Source organism: Leptinotarsa decemlineata, unplaced genomic scaffold, assembly GCF_025532065.1.
Source record: "Leptinotarsa decemlineata unplaced genomic scaffold, Ldec_3_MD MMD2_tig00000251_RagTag_RagTag, whole genome shotgun sequence".
NCBI lineage: Eukaryota > Metazoa > Arthropoda > Insecta > Coleoptera > Chrysomelidae > Leptinotarsa > Leptinotarsa decemlineata.
Window position 1 is genome coordinate 3,949,782 of NW_027412547.1, and position 21,143 is coordinate 3,970,924.

A 21,143-nucleotide genomic window follows, 5' to 3' on the forward strand; every position below is an offset into this window, starting at 1 on the left:
TTCATTTTTGAAACGGAAAAATGTACCAATTCATTACCTTCCCGGTATATTTGAATCAGGTACCGTTGATTATAGTAGAGTTTTCTTGTTGCTAGGTTGTTGCTATGTTACTTGTTTATAAACAGAACTTTGTTATCAAGCTGTGTTTGCGGTGAAAATTTTTTGCCAAAAAAATGATCCTATCAAATTTGTCTATTTCTAGTCATGTGTGTCGAAATAACCAATGAAACCATCATTACACTGATAACTACCCATGGATAGTTTTCACGGGTAGTTATCACTTATGTCATGACATTGCTAAGCAACCAACACAATAAAGTTGTTTGACATTTCAGTAATTCAATTTATTTATATCGAAGGACCAAAATGTTTGGGCAAACTACTTATTTTCGGCAAAATAAGATTCTATTTGACTTTTTTGCTTTTTAATCAAAAACAAAACTGACAACAATAATGGTAACTATATAAAACAATAAATAATCTCAACTTCAATACTAGATGTGAAATTAATTCACAACATCCTCCGGGGCTCGCAAATTACTGCTTTGGCTTCAACAAAATGATTTTTGTGATAGGACGACGATAAACTCCTGTTGCTGTAGTCACTTCGACTACCCGTACTCTGCCATCGGGACCAGGAAAAATTCGCGTAACTTTTCCCCTTGGCCATGAGTTTCTGGGAAAACTATCATCCGCAATAATGACGATGTCTCCTTCTGCAACATCGCTACTATTGAACTGCCACTTGCTTCTCTTTATCAGCGAGGGTACATATTCTCGTATCCACCGTTTCCAGAAAAGGTCCGCATATCTTTGTGCCACTCGCCATTGTTTTCTAAGATGTGAATTTGTATCAGCAGAAATACCTAGTGGATTCACTTCATTGGACTTTCCAATAAGGAAGTGATTGGGTGTCAAAGCTTCCACATCTTGATGATCAGAAGACACATAAGTTAAGGGATGGCTGTTCACTGTATACTCAATTTCAACTATAAGAGTATGCAAAATCTCTTCTTTTGGGCTCTGTTGGGTAAGAATTACTTTTAGGGCACTTTTAACAGATTTAATCATTCTTTCCCATATTCCTCCCATATGACTTGCTGCCGGTGGATTCTTGAACCATTTTATATGACGAATGCAGCAAAACTGTTGAATTCGGTTTGAATCTAGTTCTTTGATGGCTTGTTTCATTTCTTTTTCAGCTCCGCAGAGGTTTGATCCATTATCAGAGTGTATTTCTGATGGATTACCTCTTCTACAAATGAATCTACGAATTGACATGATGGCAGAATCCGTAGTAAGGGAAGAAGCCAGTTCTAAATGAATTGCCCTCGTTGACATACAGGTGAAGATAACCCCGTACCTCTTTTCCTTCCTTCTACCAATTGTTACTGTCATTGGGCCAAAATAATCCATGCCTGTAATCATGAATGGCCTGCATTGTTGTACTGTCCTAAAGTCGGGAATTAGTCCCATCTGCTGAGTTTCAACCCTGGCGTTTTTCTTCTTACATATAATGCAGGATGATATACAAGCTTTAACTGCTGATCTAACGTTGATTATCCAAAATCTTTCCCTCAAATGGTTTATGATTTGTTCTCTTCCCTGATGATGATTCAGTTTATGATAATGTCTTATCAACAACTTGGTCATCCAGTTTCTTGAATCCAGAACAATTGGTTGTCTCATATTGATATCTAGGTGTTGTGCTTCATCCAATCGTCCACTTAGTCTCAAAATATTGTCTTGGCCGATAAATAAATTCAAATTTCGAAGACGACTTTGTTTTCTAGGATTCTTCATACGATTGAGTCTCTCAATATCTTCGAAGAAACAACTCATTTGTGATTGCCTAATAATTTCAAGTTCAGCCTTTTCAAATTCTTCAACCGTTAGCTCTGTGAAAATCTGAGGAGTTGGTAGACCAATTTTCTTCTTCATGAGATGAATGAATCTTATCACCCAAGCGACTGATCTGACAAGTCGTAAATAATTCGAAAATCTTGAAAAATTGATAATTTCTTCACATCTCTTGTTGATTACAAAAACAAAATTCTTCTTTTTTTCTACTTCTGTACCATCTTCTATCTTTTCTTCAGCATGAGGCCATTTAATCTTTTCTGAAGTCAAGAACTGAGGACCTTCAAACCAATTCTGAAAGTTATCAATGTTCCAGACACCCCTGGTCGCTTCATCTGCTACATTGAACTTTGTCGGTAGCCAATGCCATTCATCAGGATTTGTATTATTAGAAATTTCTCCAATTCTGTTGGCAACAAAAGTCTTATAATTCCTTGGGTGCGACTTAATCCAACTTAAAACTATTTTAGAATCAATCCAAAAGAATTTTTTATCTATTTTTATGCTGTGGCCATTTTCGATAGTTTTAGCCAATCTTGATCCAAGAAGAGCTGCTTGAAGTTCAATTCTAGGTACTGTCATGGGTTTCAAGGAAGTGACTCTTGACCTAGCCATTACCAAAGACGTTTTAATCTGATCACTGGAGTCTTTCATTCGAAAATATGACACAGCAGCATATCCTTTTTCACTGCCATCCGTGAAAGTATGTAGTTGAATTTCAACAATTTGACTGCTGAATCCATACCATCGAGGAATTCTCAATTTTTTTATTTTATACACTGCAGATAGCCAAGATTTCCATTTTCTAAATAGATCAGGAGTGATTTTATCATCCCAAGCAATTTTATGGGACCATACTTCTTGCATCAAAATTCTGGCTTGTATAGTGAAAGCTGCTAACAGGCCAAGTGGATCATAAACTGACATTACCACTTTCAATAGTTCTCTCTTCGTGGGAATATTGTCTGTTACAATTATTTTTTCATGTTTTTTCAAAAATGTATCAGGAAAACTGAGAACATCATCTTTTGTATACCATATTAAACCTAAAGTTCTTTCAGACGTGGGTAACTTTTCAGTATCGGTACTACTTTTGGATAGTATTTCAACAGGTATATTTTTCAGGACATGACTAGAATTGCTGACCCAGTTTATCATTCTAAATTTGCCTTGATTATGGATGTTTATGACTTCGTGAACAATTTCAATGGCTTCTGCTTCGTTTTCAAAACTGTCTAAATAATCATCCATGTAATGATATTTTTCAATAGCTTTCACTGCTTCTGGATGTTTCTTTCCATGTTTTTTAGCATTTTCACGGAGGACGTAGATCGCAGAGCTTGGAGAACAGATTGCTCCGAAAATCATGGATTTCATTTGGTAAGTAAGGATAGGTCCGTCTTTATTTCTTCCCCTCCACAGAAAACGCTGCGAATCTTGATCTTCATTTCGTATGTATATCCTTAAAAACATTTCTTCGATGTCTCCCATTACAGCTATTCGATTTTGACGAAAATTGAATAAAATGTTTACTAAGGAATTCAAAAGATCAGGACCTTTTAATAAATTTTCGTTCAAATTGATTCCATCTATTTTGGCTCTGGCATCAAATACAAATCTGAATTTTTGTGGTTTACTAGGATGTTTTACTGCAAAGTGTGGCAAATACCAGGTTTTGTGAGACGTAACGGCGGCTTCTTCGCAAGTCAAAACTTTTGCGTATCCTTTTTCAACGAAATTTTCTATTTTTTTGGAATATTGCTCTCCAAAATGCTGATCTTTCTGCATTTTCTTCTCTACAGTGAATAATCTATTCAACGCGGTAGCTCTGCTGTCTGGCAAATCGATATTTTCTTTCTTCCAAAGCAAACCAATTTCCCAGTGGTTTTCAACTCCCAAATTATCCACATTATTATGGCATATTAGCGTTAGGGACGATTCGGTCAAACCGTCTAAAGAATTGTATATTAGAAGAGGATAAACAACTCAAAAACTATGAATGATAATACTAATAAAATAAGTATTGTCAAATGGATCGACAATAAAGCCGTCATTTTAGCAAGCACCTACACTTCTTCCAAACCTTTATTGACAATCAAACGATATGACAAAAACCGTAGGGCAAAAGTTGATGTTACATGTCCCAGTATTGTAAAGCAGTACAATGCACACATGGGTGGTGTAGATCTTATGGACATGCTCATAAGTCTATATCGAATTCCATTGAAGACTAGACGGTGGTATTTATCAATTTTTGCCCAGGTTTTAGACATAGCTTTGAATAATGCCTGGCTATTATACAGGAGAGATAAACAGCTCTTGAAAGAGTCTGACAGAATTCAGAATAGATGTTGTTCGATCTCTGAAACAAAGTGATAGACCCAATAAGAAACGAGCACATGTTGGAGATATAGAAAATAATAAAAAAATCAAAACAGGGATGGTACCCAGACCCACAAACGATGTAAGATATGACAGACTTGATCATTTTCCAGTATACGGTACGAAAAGACGATGCCGTTATTGCAATAAAGGAGAAACACACTGGACCTGCACAAAATGCTCGACAAGATTATGTTTAGTGAAAGATCGAAATTGTTTTCATAACTTTCACCAATTGTAGATGTACTATTTTGTTTGAAATTGTGTTTTCTACTTATATATTCTTGTTTGAAGAGTTATTTTTTGGTTTGTTTGTTGATTTTGATTATAAATAAAGCTTCTAGAGAAATTATATGAAAGCACTTCCTTACACCAAGAATACAGAAATGTATCCTCCGGTACACATAACAAATCACCTCCTATAGTATACATATTTAACAATGTGTCCTATAGGATACAACCCATATTTTGCCCGTTTACAAAAAACAAGGAAAAATAATGGTATAGATTCACTCCTATACACCCAATCTGATTATTCATACAAGTTTTCGGTAAAAAATCAATCTCAAAGAGGTTTGCCAAATTAAGGGTTTTGAGTACCAGAATTTTGTTTACTTGTGACAATGTTGATATGCTAATTTGAAAACCGGTGAGTAAACTAGATCGATTTGATCATTTAACAGGTTATAATAATAAATAATTCAATAATAGTTTATTGCACAAAAGAAACCGTTACAACATAGAAGTATCATAAGCTAACCCAAATAATTGACAACAAAGTGGGGAAACCTGTCACGAATCAAATTCTTGTATAGGTTGAGAAGATGCAGGGTAATAAGTATAAATAGTAGATATGATACATAAGCATTATTCCAAATCTCTAGAAGTGATGCATAAAAATAAATAAAAAAAATGCATTAGAAAATACAAGAAAAACGTACATTTGAGGTAAAAATGAAAAATATAACTGGTGTTTTATACAGAGCAAAATATCTCAGAAAATATATATCATGGAATGGGTTTATAATAAGAAGGAACTTTACTGTTGACCGAAGTACTATATCATGAAGGGGTTTTCAATTCGTAAATGTATATCAACCGTCGAGGTCGATTTGATATAACATTTCAACTTATTTTTGAATTGTTCGATATTATTGATTTCTGCGATATATTGCGGAAGGCGCCCGTAGAGTTTTGGGCTCAAAAATTTAAAATTCTTCTGCCCAATAGACTTTGAAGCTGGAGGAGGCAAGTATGTGTTTCTGTCTTGTGTTATAGTGGTGTTCATTAGTTATCAGAGTGGATTCAGTTTTATGCTGTTCAACATTCAAATTGAGAAAAAAAAGCTGTCTCGGGTGTAAGATTTCAGTTTTAGAGTAAAGAAGGTCTGAAGGGATTCGATTTGTTTTACAGAATGAAATTTTAATGATTTTATTCTGTACTATCAGTAAGTTATTAATAATAGTTTTTCCAGCTGCCCCCAAGCTACTATTCCATAAGCTATATGTGATTCCACTAATGCGTGGTACACTGTTTTCAGATGGATTTTGTTCAAGATATATATATGAGGTTTCTCAGTTTGTAAATTGAAAAATGTAGTTTTTTGATCACATACGCGATATGTTTATTCCACTTGAGGGGACTGTCAATAATCACACCTAGATATTTGAATTCAAATGTAGATTCTATTGAAAAATCATCAGAAATTTTTAGAATAGTAAAGGACTGCAAAGTGGATTCATTATTCGATAGTGTAAGAAACAATGTTTTGCTAGGGTTGGTTTATGGTCAGCAATCGACTCTGAAACCATAATTCAATTTCATACAGATCTCTTTCTACTAGTTCATTCAAAGTGTTCCATTCTTGCAACCGCAACGTTTTTGCTAATGAATTTCCACGGATTCCAAATAACTGTTTAGATTCGGGAACTTGTGGTTGCATACTAAGGAATGGTTTAAAAACGTCGAATCATTTTTACCTAGTCTGAAGGACTTTTCATGTTCAGCATACCGTTTTTGGAAAGTTTGACCACATTGTTCCACATAAACAGTATTACTCTTTGTATACTTTAGTTCATAAACTCCAGATTTCTCCAACCTGTCCACTTTATCTTTGGCATTGAAAAGGAGATCAGATGATCTGGCATGTGGTCTGAATGAACAATGTGGAAGTGGCATTCAGACCATATACCAGATAACCTGGCATTCAGACCACATGCCAGGTTATCTGGCAGGTTATCTGGCATGTGGTCTGAAACTTCGAGAAGCATACCGTTTTTGGAAATTTCGACCACATTGTTCCACATAAACAGTATTACACTTCGTACACTTGAGCTTATAAACTCCAGATTTCTCCAACCTGTCCATTTTATGTTTGGCATTGAAAAGGAAATCAGGTAATCTGGCATGTGGTCTGAATGAACAATGTGGAAGTGGCATTCAGCCCACATGCTAGATAACCTGGCATTCAGACCACATGCCAGGTTATCTGGCATGTGGTCTGAAACTTCGAGAAGCATACCGTTTTTGGAAATTTCGACCACATTGTTACACATAAACAGTATTACACTTCGTACACTCAAGCTTATAATTTCCAGATTTCTCCAAACTGTCCACTTTATCTTTGGCATTGAAAAGGAGATCAGATGATCTGGCATGTGGTCTGAATGAACAATGTGGAAGTGGCATTCAGACCATATACCAGATAACCTGTCATTCAGACCACATGCCAGGTTATCTGGCAGGTTATCTGGCATGTGGTCTGAAACTTCGAGAAGCATACCGTTTTTGGAAATTTCGACCACATTGTTCCACATAAACAGTATTACACTTCGTACACTTGAGCTTATAAACTCCAGATTTCTCCAACTTGTCCACTTTATGTTTGGCATTGAAAAGGAAATCAGGTAATCTGGCATGTGGTCTGAATGAACAATGTGGAAGTGGCATTCAGCCCACATGCTAGATAACCTGGCATTCAGACCACATGCCAGGTTATCTGGCATGTGGTCTGAAACTTCGAGAAGCATACCGTTTTTGGAAATTTCGACCACATTGTTACACATAAACAGTATTACACTCCGTACACTCAAGCTTATAATTTCCAGATTTCTCCAAACTGTCCACTTTATCTTTGGCATTGAAAAGGAAATCAGATGATCTGGCATGTGGTCTGAATGAACAATGTGGAAGTGGCATTCAGACCACATGCCAGGTTATCTGGCAGGTTATCTGGCATGTGGTCTGAAACTTCGAGAAGCTGGATTTATGTGGAAGGCATTACATACCTCCTCTCTATGTGATGAAAAATATGATAGAAGGAAAACTTGACAAGTTGTTACATAAAAGGCATCTGAATAAACAGCGGACAGGAGACAAAGAACCTAGTTCACACCAAAGGCCGGTTTATCCGGACGGGCAAGAGAAGACTACAGTTACTTGGACGAGAGTGTGTCATTTCTAGTATTGGGTAACACAGGTTTCACCATAATACAACTAGTGCTTGAATAATTGCCGATAATGTTTTCATGATCTTAAATATTTCGAAAATTTTCCCAAGCTGAAGACAAAGATACATTTTTCAGAGTATTTGTGAGCAATATTTCAACTTCTCTAGTCATTCATAGTTTAGAGCAGACTACCACGATGGCCAAATTTCTTTTTGAAGAAAATCCGAAACGAGACAAGATAAGAGACGAGAATATTTTGCTTTGATGTTAACATTATTGGTATTAGGAAAATATTCACTTCATTTTATCATAGTGTGATAAGAATGAAGAGAGATACGTTCATTCGATTACTGACATCTGTATCGCTACCGTCCAACACGGGTTGGACGGTAGCAAGTGAAGATCGATCGTTCAGACTAGGGCTTGAACCACCGACCAACACGGCAGTCAATTCGAGTGAGTGAACAAAGCACACACGCCGAACCGCTTGGCTACCGGGTAATCACATTTATTTTGTTTAATATATCTCGAAGAGTGTAGAATATATTCATGGGTGATCTCACCCTTTTTGTGACGTAAGTAATACGTTACTGCCATCTAAGATGTTTGTCAACAATGAATCCAAGGTATTTAATAGAATCAGTTCTCTTCAGATATGGGCATGTGCAAACTAGTGGTGCCAAACAAACGTGATTATGTAACTTTAGAACACCTGTTGTTGGTTGACCGAGGTCAGTTGAAGAGAATGCCATATATTTAGTTTTCTTTATGTTTAGGCTTAACAGATGATAGTCTATCCACTTTTGAATTTTTTTGATGCCGTTTTCAGCAGTATGGTCAGCTTGGTCACAAGATTTCTCTGTAGAAATCAAAACCGTATTATTATAATATAAACGTTAATTAAAATGATCGAATCAAGATTACTTTCCCAGAAAAACTGCTCATCCTTTGTGAATTCGAATACGTTATTCCACAGTAAGACGAGAAATCCGTTGGTTTTTAGTTCTCAGTAACTTTCCAACTGCACACGACATGTATTCGTGAGTTACTGCAAAAAATTTCATCGCTCGTCCTTTCAATTCTTTCGATACATCACACCGGTCATTCTCAATCTATACAGATCTCCGTTAACAGCTTCACTGTAAAGAGATCGTGCGAAAATGTTCGAGAGCACATAACATCGGAGTATAGAGTTGCTGAAAATCCAATAAGAAACTGCCAGTTGATATCGCCAGAGTGGAAGACAAACCCAAAGTGACAGCAAAAGGGCGTTTCTAGACGACACGTCCGTGATCATACTCCATATAAATTACTTCATTGTATGTACTCGAATGGATCTTGGAATTCTAGTCGCGCATCTTTGAGGATTCATAACTTCATTCATAACTTAATGATAATAATGAATATGTAAAAACATACGATTTCACAGCCGGAGTCACGATTGCAGAGAACAAAATCCGTTTTGTTTAAGTTTTAGCACAGATAGTTGATTTGCTAAGAATAAGTGAATTTTCCATCAATCATCCTGTCAAAAAATTTGAGGTTTGGGCACATCTGTTCTTTGGAAACTTCAATTTCGACAGTTATTTGTTCGGTGGTCAACCTACTTCATGAAAATGACTGATATTACCCCAAAGAACAAAATTTTCATAGCATTATTGGTTTTCCTCCGTTACCAGTAACCTCTATATGGAGTACCACAAGGCATTATTCTTGGACCCTTGCTGTTTCTTATATATATAAACGATTTTCCCTCTTCAATTATTATGAAGACTATCTTATATGCCGACGACACAACATTTTATACGAAGGTACGGCAAGGAGAGGAAACCACCGTTATCCAGGACATAAGTGAGTCAGCTGATGATTGGTTCAACGCAAATAAATTACAAATCAATAAAGCGAAAACAGCTTCTATGATATTCTTAAACCAAGGAAATGATGATCTGTCGTTAAAGTTTTTAGGAATTTACATGGACAGCAACTTGTCGTGGAAAACTCACACAGACAATCTTTCGAGTAGGTTATTTAAGGTCATTTATGCTATTATACAAGTTAAAATTAATTTAGGTAGGGAAGCGGCTATCATGACATACCATTCACTATTTCATAATGTTATAACATATGGATTATTAAATTGGGGACACTTTATCTACTTACAGCCTATTTTTTTCACGCCAAAAAAGAGCAGTTAGAGCAATTGTAGGTTTAAACAGATTGGAAAGTTGTAAGCCGTGGTTTGTACAGCTAGGTATTTTGACGTTACCTTCATCATATATACTAACTTGGTATTCATAAAAGGAAATATCAGCAACTGACACTTAGTGATAATCATAATTATAATACAAGAAATAGAGACAACCTGCTGATTCCACAACATAAATTAGCAAGTACTAGTCGCAATTTTCTAGGAATGAGACTGTTTAATAAATTAACTATTGAAATGAAAGATACACACCTGAAAATATTCAAAAAGAAAGTATTCTATTGAGGAAAGCCTACTACGAAGTAAATTATTTCGAATTGTCCTAAGTTAATTTGAATTACAATTCCTGTTATTTTTTCATTCTTTTCGTTAAATTGGTTTCAAATTATTACATAATAATCCTAACTCTTATTTATAAAAATGACTTACAGATTTGTTAATAATCTATATGGACCTTAATATGTTTATGTTTCACTTTTAAATTTTGTTTTACATGTCATGTGTTATTAATCATGTAATTTTACGTTGTAAATAATTTATAATGTTCAATTTTATATATGTCATATATGCGTATTTTATGTGACTTGTCCAGACACCATGGTGTACTTGTGATCAATAAAACAAATGAATAAATTAAAATAAAATATCATACACATAAATAACCTACCTACTGTATCAATTTTTCCGGCATTGGAAGCTTCAGACCCCATTTAAACGTGGCTGTTTCGATTTCCCATGAAAGAAGTCATGCAGTAATTTATTCACTATCAGTCGAATACCCAATGCATCTACTTTCACAAGATGAGTGGATTAAGAACATTACAAATATTACTATCATTCAATCATTCCGTTCAATATTATCGTATATACAGGGTGTCCCATATAAAATGAAAGACAATATTCATATTTTGTGAAAGCAGATGATATTCATGTTGAAGGGCCCTCTTATTTACGTAGAGATACAGCACTAGGTGTCATCCGTAAGGGCGTCGTGACACCGATGCCAATTTTTTCAAATGGTAATCCAGATTTTTCAATTTGTTTTTGGATTCTGCATCAAATTCTGAATTCGAGCAAAGCATACTTGTAGTTTTCCTTGTATACTGATGAAAAAAGGCAATTTTATTGCATAATATAAGGAGGGTCATGACTGAGTCAAAACAAATGGAATAATAGAAGTTTGATGAAATCAATCCATCAGTTATAATTGTGTTGCTTGTACAGTTTCTCTAGTTGTGTGTTTCTGTGAAATCGTAGACAATTTAAACTAAAATAAATGTTTCAAATTACCAAAAAATATTTTACTCTGACCATAACTCGACCAACATGATAATAACGAGAACAATTAGTGATAAAACGAATCATTTCAGTAAGTGTTCGAACTGCCTCCCGTCACGTAGAATAAACATATTGCATCTTTATAGTAATTCCCGATTCGTGACAGCTGAAGGCGTCTTTCGCAATATGGAAGCAAGATACTATTTCAAACCATCTATATTTTGTTTCGAATATATCCCCACAAAAAGAAATCTAGTGAAGTAATAACTGGACTTCGAGCTGGCCATGGTATCGGACCCTTATTTCCAATCCATTTATCATTAAAATTGTCATTCAAATATTGGGCACCTATTCTATTATTATGCGGAGGAGCCCCATTTTGTTGAAACCATACATTCAATACAGTTTACATTGGTGAATTCTCCAAGAGATTTGGCAACACATGTTGGAGAAATACAAAGTACCTCTCCCCGTTCAGAATTTTTTTGAAAAAAATGAGGTCCTATCAAATAACCATCACTGATTCCACACCAAACATTAACCCCACACACAGACTGAAATTTTATTTCTTGCATCCAATGAGGTTTCATGTCAGACCAATAGTTACAATTATGTTGTTTACTATACTGTTATTATAGAAACGGCTTTCATCACTCCATAATATTTTCCATCAGCATTTCCTAAATATGTTAATAGATTATAGTTATTGAAAATAAAAAATAAAGATCATTAGCTGGATGTAGTCCTTGTAGTCCTACACATGTAGTTTGTATGAATGGAATTTGTTTTTTGACAAGAAAAAACGTTGTATTGACGATTTCGAAATATCTCAATCCATTGTTACTTGTCTGGTAGAACTTTGTGGTTCCAATACCATTTGATCTAGCACTTCAACAGTGCGATTCTCATCTGTAGCCGTTTTTGGTTTTTTTTCGTTCATTGAAAAATAATACATTTTGTGCCAAATTCACTGCTTTTTTTTTAATTCTTTCTTGATTCGCCATAAATACATATCCCATCCAACTTTTCTGCATTTGAAAATGAAATCATTTTTCAATTTCATGAAAAACCAACACAAAATTGTGTACACTTTTGTCAAACCTCACAGGTTTTCTGACAGATCGATAAATACGTTTTTGCATTTATTTTCACTCATTCATGACTTTTCTTCATAATATGCAATGAAATCTCCTTTGTTCATCAGTATTCAAGGGAAAATACAAGTGTGCTATATGGCTGAATTCAGAATTTGATGCAGAATTCAAAAACAAATTGAAAAAACTGGTTAAACATTTAAAAAAATTCGCGTCGGTGTTGGATTTTTATGTAAATGAGAAGACCCTTTGATATCAAAGTCATCTTCTTCATTTTCCAGATATTTGCTTGCTGAATTTTATGTGGGACACCCTGTATATTGTATCAGGTCCGAGGTTACGGATTCAGTGGATTTTTGTCACGAAATATATGTTAGCAGGAGGTCAGCAAGACCTCCTGGGGGTCTCTCAAAAATGCATCTCTCTAATTCCTTCGAAAACGGACTCGGAGTGGTAATGCATCCGATATTTTTTTTTCTACGGAGACATTAATTCTTATAAGAAAAGGAGATTTTTTTCAATTTCTCATAAGTTCTATCGGAATTTCATCAATACTTATTTTTCAGTCGACATATTTTTCTTTGAGAAACATATTTTGATTTCACTCACGAACTTTTTTCATCAAGGATGAACCACAAGCACTACAGAAAAATACTTGAGGCGATCTTAGAGCAGTGCCTGTGCGAAAGCAGTATTTCACATTGGATTTGAATGGGTGGAGATTAAATCCAGTCTGAAAAACATTATCAGGAAGTGTATTCCACATAAACGCAGTTATCCGAATAGAAGAGTTCTTAAACAGTGAAGTTTGCGGTGTACTGAGTTGAACCTCAAAACAATGAGCAGCCACAGTCCGTCGCGTATCTTTGATATGTACCGCTCTTGGTGGAATCGAATGTGCCAAGTCACTTGAACATTTCCCGTGAAAGTATCTATAGAAGAGAGACAAATCTCCAATCTTTCTTCGTTGTTTTGAAATATCAGTCGGTCGGTAGCCGGGCGGTTCGACGTGGGTTCCTTTGTTCACTCAGTCAATCGGCCGATGTGTGAGTCGATGGTTCAAGCTGCAGCCTGAACGCTCGATTTTCACTCGCTATCGTCCAATTCGTGTTAGGAATCACACGTTAAAAGGTTAAACTTTGTTAGTCCTAAGCTCACATAAGTTTCGACTTCTGAGGGTTGACGTTCGTGAGGGCGCGATAGCTGTTTGATGGAAAAAACATATTTTAAACATATTATGGTTGTCTCCAATCTAGCGGAGGGATTTTTTCTGTATAGAATCCAGCAGCTTCAGGGTATGTTTGGGGGCGGAGCTCCATACATAAGAATGATACTGCTAATAAGGTCTGATCTGAGCTTTATAAAGCATCAAAAGTTGCTGAGGTGTGTACAGTTCTCTGGTTCGGAACAGTGTTCCAAGCTTTTGAGAAGCTGCCTTTGCAATTCCAGCGACATGATTGTGCCAAGACATATTGGTGTCCATTTTAACCCACAACAAACTTATCGAAGTAGATAGAGAAATTGTCAGACCTGACATTATTATATCCGATTAGGAGATATTTATCTTTTTGGAGAAAATCGATGCCTGAGTTTTTGTGGCATTGAATTGAACTTGGTTACTTTCACCTCAATTCGAAATCACTTCTAGGTCCTCATCAAAATATGCAACCTTCTGCTTCTGCTTCTGCTTCCGGTGAAGATGTGCATCCGTAGCTGATGTCCTGGAATCCACATGTAATGACGAGATAAGTGTGCTGTCGTCAGCTAAGCAATATATTGGATTGTTGTTTTTTTTTCAGCAACAACGTTCATTTCTCACATTGTCTTACATGAAATAAAAAATTTGAATCTACTTCTGCCCACTGTGAGTGCTGGATTTACTATCTCTCATACTGGACCTGCCCCTCTTGGCGATTTCCTTACGGGCCTTTGATTCCTTCTTGCGGTGAGCTAGCAATTTGGCGTATGCATCTTCTTGTTCTTTGGGTCTAAGACAACGTTTCTTCTTGAGAGACAAACGGTGGCGTTTTCTTTGAAGAACGACTGGAGTAATCAAACGTTGGATTTTTGGAGCCTTGGTACGAACCTTGGTCTTGCTTTCTTTAGGTTCCAGAGGGCTTTGATAACATATTGGCGCACGTCATCCTCTTTACTCAGGTTAAACAATTTCCTGATGCAAGATGCTCTCTTGGGTCCCAAGTGACGGGAAATGGTGGTGTCCGTAAGGCCAGGGATTTCCTGTTCACCTTTACGGACAACTACTGAAGCCATGACGCCAGTACGTCTTGGTCTATAGCAACAATGACCTTTAGAAAGTAAAAGACTTACTCTGCCTTTGGTGAGAACTCCCTGCTTCATGGGGAAACCTTACTTGTCGTTTTCTCCTGAGATCTTCAGGACATAACCCTTCAATTCGTCTCCGAGCAGATCAGCTTCCACCTCCTGGCACATGCGTTTCTCGTACCTAGTTGCTGGATAGGACACCATTCAACTTCATGGTTATTCACTTGATTTAGTTTTCAGAAAATAACAATTTCTACTTTGATATTACACACGACTAGAGAACAAAATTATTGTCAATGTGTTTTTTTTAACGAGTTGTTGATATACAATGAAAAGAGGGTTGGAGACAATATGGATCCCCAGGGAACACCAGCCTTGATAGTGAAAGCTCTCGAGAGATATCCATCGACGGATCTACTAGAAGTTTGCCTAACCTATACCTGTTCTCCATTACTAATTTTCATTTTCAGATCGTGGAAGGATAGGGAAAAAGTTTCATATTCATTCTGAATCTACGGTGAAATTTTCGTATTTCCTCTCATTCATTAATTTGTTTGAATAGGAAAAACAATTTTTTTATAGAATAAACATAAACTTCCAGCAAAGAGTTTCAATGTATACTTTCCACTCAGAATAGAGAGACATCACTCGAATTCTTGTCTCGCTCACCCTCCTGAGAATAGCACAATGTTTGCATAGACAGATCGACCTCCAATTGAAAATCACGAATCGCTTGGTTTACATGAAGTCCCATCAGATTTCCCACGAGAGAATATTTAGTTATTGATGAAAAAAAAATGTTATCATTTCTTTGTCATGAAAGAGTAAGCTTTATATAGGATAGAAAATACGAAACTCTGCATATTTCAACAACGTGTTATCCATATGAATCTATGAGACTTACAAGTGATAATAAAGATGAAACATTCCACACAAAAAATATAGATCCATCTCCGATATCCAAATCATACTGAATTGATGAATTGATGGATGTAGCCGTTACTACGTGGAAAGAAATCATAATGAAGAAAAGAGGATTGAAACTTTTTATGTTTTTTACCACTTTTATTTGTAGCTACGTTATCCTATAAGAACGTTTTCAGTTTGATGTATAAGTTTGAAAATGTCCTTATAGAACGAAACTGCAGTAACGTTAGTTACAAATGAAAGTGGTAAACAACATAGAAAGTTTCAATTTTCTTTTCTTCAATATAATCTGTTTCTTCACGGTCTTCAGATAAGGGTTCGAAATAAGAACTTCAAATCATACTATTTTGTTACTTAGGTACCCATTATCAACATCATTTATGTAGAACTTTTTCATTACGTACTTCATGAAATTATATATCCCAATAGACACATCAAATCCACACACTGTGGATACTCTTCAGTAACATTTGATCCTTTCTGGGATTTGTCTCTCTCCATACCACAAAGAACCGACCAATTGAGTTTGTGGCAATGCTTAGAGTATTTTACAAGAGAAGAAACTTTGGATGGAATTGAAAAACCGACGTGTTCGAAATGCAAGGAAAGGAGAAAATGCATAAAGTCCCTATCAAACCACAAGTTTCCCTATATTTTAGTGATACATTTAAAAAGATTCTCTCCAACGGAAAGTAGAGGCAAATTGAATTATGTCATCGAATTTCCTCTAGAAGGATTGGATATGGACAATTTTGCAGGAGAAAATGTGGCTAGTTGTTATAATCTATATGCACTTTTAAATCACAGTGGGACTACTAACAGAGGACATTATACAGCATACTGCAGACACCCGTATACTAGCGCGTGGCACAAATACAACGATTCACACGTGTCACCAATTTCACCAAAGTCGCTTGTGAGTGGAGAAGCATACGTCCTCTTTTATGTAAAGGATGGAACAAAATCGCGCCTTTAAGATAACCGAGAGAAAGTTTAACTTTTAGTTTCTTCAATTTTGTACTTTTTTTTTCAACTTCTCATTTTTGTAAATAAAGTTTCTGATGAATTGCCAAAAAAAACATCAAAGAAATATATATTTTCATTAAGTCTAAATAGAAGGTCTGCTTTAGGATGTTTGCAACACATTGTCATTTACTGAATGAGCATTATAAAAATATTGAATATTTTTTGGGAAAGAAAGTTTTTGGCTTTCTACTACTCCATCTCAATACAAAAAAAGGATGAGGGGATCTTCCAAAGAAAGGAAAGAAGTAATCAATTTGAAAATAAGTAACTCTATACATGGATGTGTAGATCATGCAAAGAAGTAACTTTCAGACACAAACTGAAAGAAAGTCCTCCTGAAACAGCTACTTCCATATAAACATTGAATTACACAAAAGAAAAAAATTCTTTCGAAACAAATACTTCTATATGAACACTGAGTTATACAGAAGATACTTTTCCCTACTCAGTTTGTATTTCAAACATTCGTTGTGGAATAAAAATCAGATATCATTCACATGAGTTCTACTTTAAATGAATGGTAACAAATTGCACTTGAATGGAACACTGTCATCCCCACTGGTATACATCGATGTTTCGCCTTAAAACACTTGCCCCAAGGCTCTTCAGTACCAAATTGGATGGAATTATAGAAAATACACATAATTCAGTGTTCATATAAAGGTATTTGTTTCGAAAGATTTTTTTCTTTCGTGTAATTTCATTGTTTATATGAAAGTAGCTGTTTCAGGAGGACTTTCTTTTAGTTTATGTCTGAAAGTTACTTCTTTGCATGATCTATACATCCATGTATAGAGTTACTTATTTTCAAATTGATTACTTCCTTCCTTTCTTTGAAAGATTCCCTCATTCTTTTTTTTGTATCAAGATGAGTAGGAGAAAGCCAAAAACTTTCTTTGCCAAAAATTAATCACTCCTAAAAATATAATCCCTTCACTTCAAATTGAATATTTGATATCTCAAGTAATGAGTATGAGAGTTTATGGAGAGTTTGTTTATATGTGAAGTAAGTTGGATCATAAAACAGTGGCGGTTGGTTCAGTTGATAATCGAAGGGATGTATTCATAAAATAAATCATGTCAGGTGGAAATGTATTCTGTTCAAATAGTTCCTACAGGAAATCTGATTTATTATTGATGATTATGGATATGAGGCCAGTTTTTCTACCACTGTGGTAAAATTAAATTATTTCAAATGGACTAATTCATAACAATGATAAATGTTGACTTCGAAAGTGAGGAAATTTGCTTCATATAATCAGATGAAGAAATTTGTGATTTTTTTTCTCAGATTTGATGAACAAGCGGTACGGTTTGTGAGGTCCGATATAGAACATTTTCGATTAGAAATCATGAATATTTATAATTACGATTGAGGTTTGATAGTATTACGTGATTTCATTCAAAATTAGTATCTAGGGGTTTTTTAGGACTCCAGACCAGAGACGATCTGTTGAGTCTTCCTATCAAGGAGAGTCGTTTTTGGCAACTTGCTACCCAGTTAGACGTTGCTTGGTAGGAGCCGATAGCTTCCAATACCGCTTGACTGACCAAGAATATTTTCATTGACTTCTGAATGAGGTTGGATTCTCCCAATCTCTCCGCACAAAATTCAATAGCATGAATTTCCGCTTGAAATACAGTCGCATAGGTTCCTAGGCAAGTTGATATCTCTGTCCTGGGTCTGCGACTGAAAACACCTGCACTGGAACGGGAGGTGTTTTGATCCATCTGTGATTGGTTTATGTTATTGCCAAAAATTATATTCGTTTCACGTACTTCACATTCCAAGAAGTTCTGTTGAACTGAAGTTTTACACTGAATAGTTCTCAAAACTCGACAATCTTTACTTTGTTGAACGGTAACTATTAACATTCAGAAATTCAAATACGCCGTTCAACTGTTATTACAGTTCCTTATTCGAAGATTCTGCCTGCAAACTGTTCTCGGGACCAGAATATGCTTAAAACTTTGTACATTCCGAGTATATGAAATGATCTTAATTTTCTCTAATGCGAAACTCAACTAAGCAGCGCTGCATAAAATTTCGGGTAACTCTTGTAACCGTTTCTTTGATATTTCCTTTGTCTTCCAGTAGTTACAATTTGTAGTTTCTCAAATGAACGACGGAGTTAATGAAGATTGCATATGTATTGAAATTATGGGGGTTTTCAACTTGTTTTGCTTGAACATATAAGGCAGAGTAATGATATATTTGTTATATATCTTCTAATATATACATAAATTACGTGTTACGGTGTTTGTCCGCGATGTACTCCTAAACTACTTAACTGATTTTGATCAAATTTGCAAGCCGTGTGCAGTTTGATCCAACTTGAAAGATATGATAGCTTACACCTTATTTTATAGTCGCAATATCATTTCATTGCAAAATATTTGTCTATTATTTGACACTCACAATTATTTTTTATCTCCAAAGGATTTTAACAGATGGCGATATCTGCTGACTGGATTGGGTGGGTAATCAATAGATGGCGCTGCTATGTTAATTCTACAAACATGTCATACAAGCTACAATTCAATAGCATAATCACCACGTGTTGTTGAGGCCAAAGTATAAGTTAGATTCATTTTGTAGTAAACGAAATACCGTAAAATTCAATTGATTTTACTTTTTAACTTTTTGGTGTTAGCGTAGCCAGCCACGTGTTAATTAGACTGTGGTGTAAATTAAATTCATATTATAGTGAAGACGATACAGCGAAATTATTCCTGCTTTTTAATTATTTGTGCTTCGTTGTTCAAAACTCTTGGTACAAAGCTCTCCACAAAGCTCTCAACACTTTTTTCAATAATTGTACAAATATTTGTTTTCATTATTTTTATTTAACCTCTATTAAAATCATTTTGCACTTCTCATTTTAATGTGCTATAATAGCATGTTTTCCTGAATTATGCAACGGTAGGCATTTGATCATCAAAAAGATCACCGGAAATATTCTTGAAGCAACCATTTCAACTGGGAAGTTTAAAGGAAAAGTGGTCCTGTTGCCACGTATTCCAATGATTCCTTCAGATTCTACCATACCCTTCAGAAGGCTACAGTTTTCAATTCGTTTAGCTTTTGCCATGTCTATAAATAAGTCTTAAGGCCAAACAATGTCCATTTGTGGTTTAGATTTAGAAAATCGATGTTTTTCTCAAGGGCAACTATATGTTGCATGTTCACGTGTACGGAAACCATCGAATCTATTTGTGTTAGCTAAAGACATGTTAACCAAAAATATTGTGTACCGATTAGTGCTAAATCGAATCGAAATTGAAAGTATTCGTAATTCAAAATAATGAATATCATTGTTGAAGATTTAAGACTATCTGCCCTACCTACTTCATTCATAAGTTTAAGTGTCACATGTTATTTACTAACAACTTTGTAATATACTCATTTGTTACAAAATTGAATAAAAATAATAATAACTTGTAAAATTAATTCTTTTGTATTCATTTTTGCTTAATATCAACTGTACGAAAATTTTAATCGATCCTGTTCAAAGTCCTTTTCCTTCGAATCCCAATCCAGTGGATTTTTATTCCAGCCTTAACGTTTCCGTCTTTGTTCGTGAATATTTTCATTTTACCAAGGGGTTACGGTAGTAGAAAATTTGTCGTGGAGGTCGCCATATTTTTTTACAAATGGATTCTGCTCAATGGTGTGCCCAGTTGAGATCACGGCATATAATAAGACTCAAGTATTTGATCCGATACTGTCATTGGATATCCTTTTCTGAGGATCCAAATCTATCGCCTGAGTTTTGTCTGGATTCACTCGGATCTCCAATCAAGGTACCAGTGTTCGAGGTCGTTCTATGCACGTTGCATCTAGACGACCCTCCAACCCATGACCCACGGAAGAGGCAAGAAGTGCCGTATTATTAGCTGAGGCACTCCAGCTTGGATTTTCCTGATGGGGGATAGGGCATTGCCTCTGAGTTGGGATGTTCTGCCTTTCAAAGAGGATCTGATCCATAGAAGTAGATCCCAAAGCAGGTCGAAGACGGGCATTTTGTGTCAGAGGCCATCGTGCCAGACACGGTCAAATTCCTCTCCATTATTGAGGAGGACAAGATGGGCGTCTTCCTCCTGTCCAGCTCCGGATTGGAAATTACGACCAGTCTCAGGGTCTGCAGCTCGGTGGAGAATGCCCTCCTGAAGTCGTTAGTCAGAACATTTTGGTCTTCAACTTCTTCTGTTAGCCTCTGTAGCACAATTTGTTCAGCCAGCTCAGCTGTTGAGCACAGCAGATTGATCAGACGGTGATTCAACAGCGAGTTGTGACTCTGTTTTGGGAGTATGATGACCATGGCATGCTTTCATCTGCGGGAGAAGTACCTCAGAGCGATAGAACTGTTGATAATAACGGATAAAGTTCTTAAGGATCTGCTTCGACAACCTGTTGTTGATTGAATCAGCTCTCGGAGCCTTCTTAAGTGGTTGTACAAAGACAGTAATGTGTTATACTCTACGAAGGGTCATTTTCACGGATATGACCTCGAAAAATAATCTGAAGAAAACTATCGGGGAGTGAAAAAACAGAAGGGTCCAAAATCCCATCAGTGTTATGGAAACAATTTGCAGCATACAGAAGAAAATTCTCACAATAGTGAGTCCCATATTTCG

General features: G+C 35.8%; 1 protein-coding gene and 1 pseudogene across 1 annotated transcript; both read right to left on the minus strand.

The window, feature by feature from the left end:
• Nucleotides 1-537: 537 nt before the first annotated feature.
• Nucleotides 538-3,237, minus strand: LOC141481618 (uncharacterized). The gene has a single exon (XM_074173400.1). It carries the CDS (start codon nt 3,235-3,237, stop codon nt 538-540), a length of 2,700 nt encoding a protein of 899 aa, XP_074029501.1.
• A 10,813-nt stretch (nt 3,238-14,050) lies between these two features.
• On the minus strand, nt 14,051-14,720 carry LOC111512114 (small ribosomal subunit protein eS6-like; annotated as a pseudogene).
• Between the last annotated feature and the right edge of the window lie 6,423 nt (nt 14,721-21,143).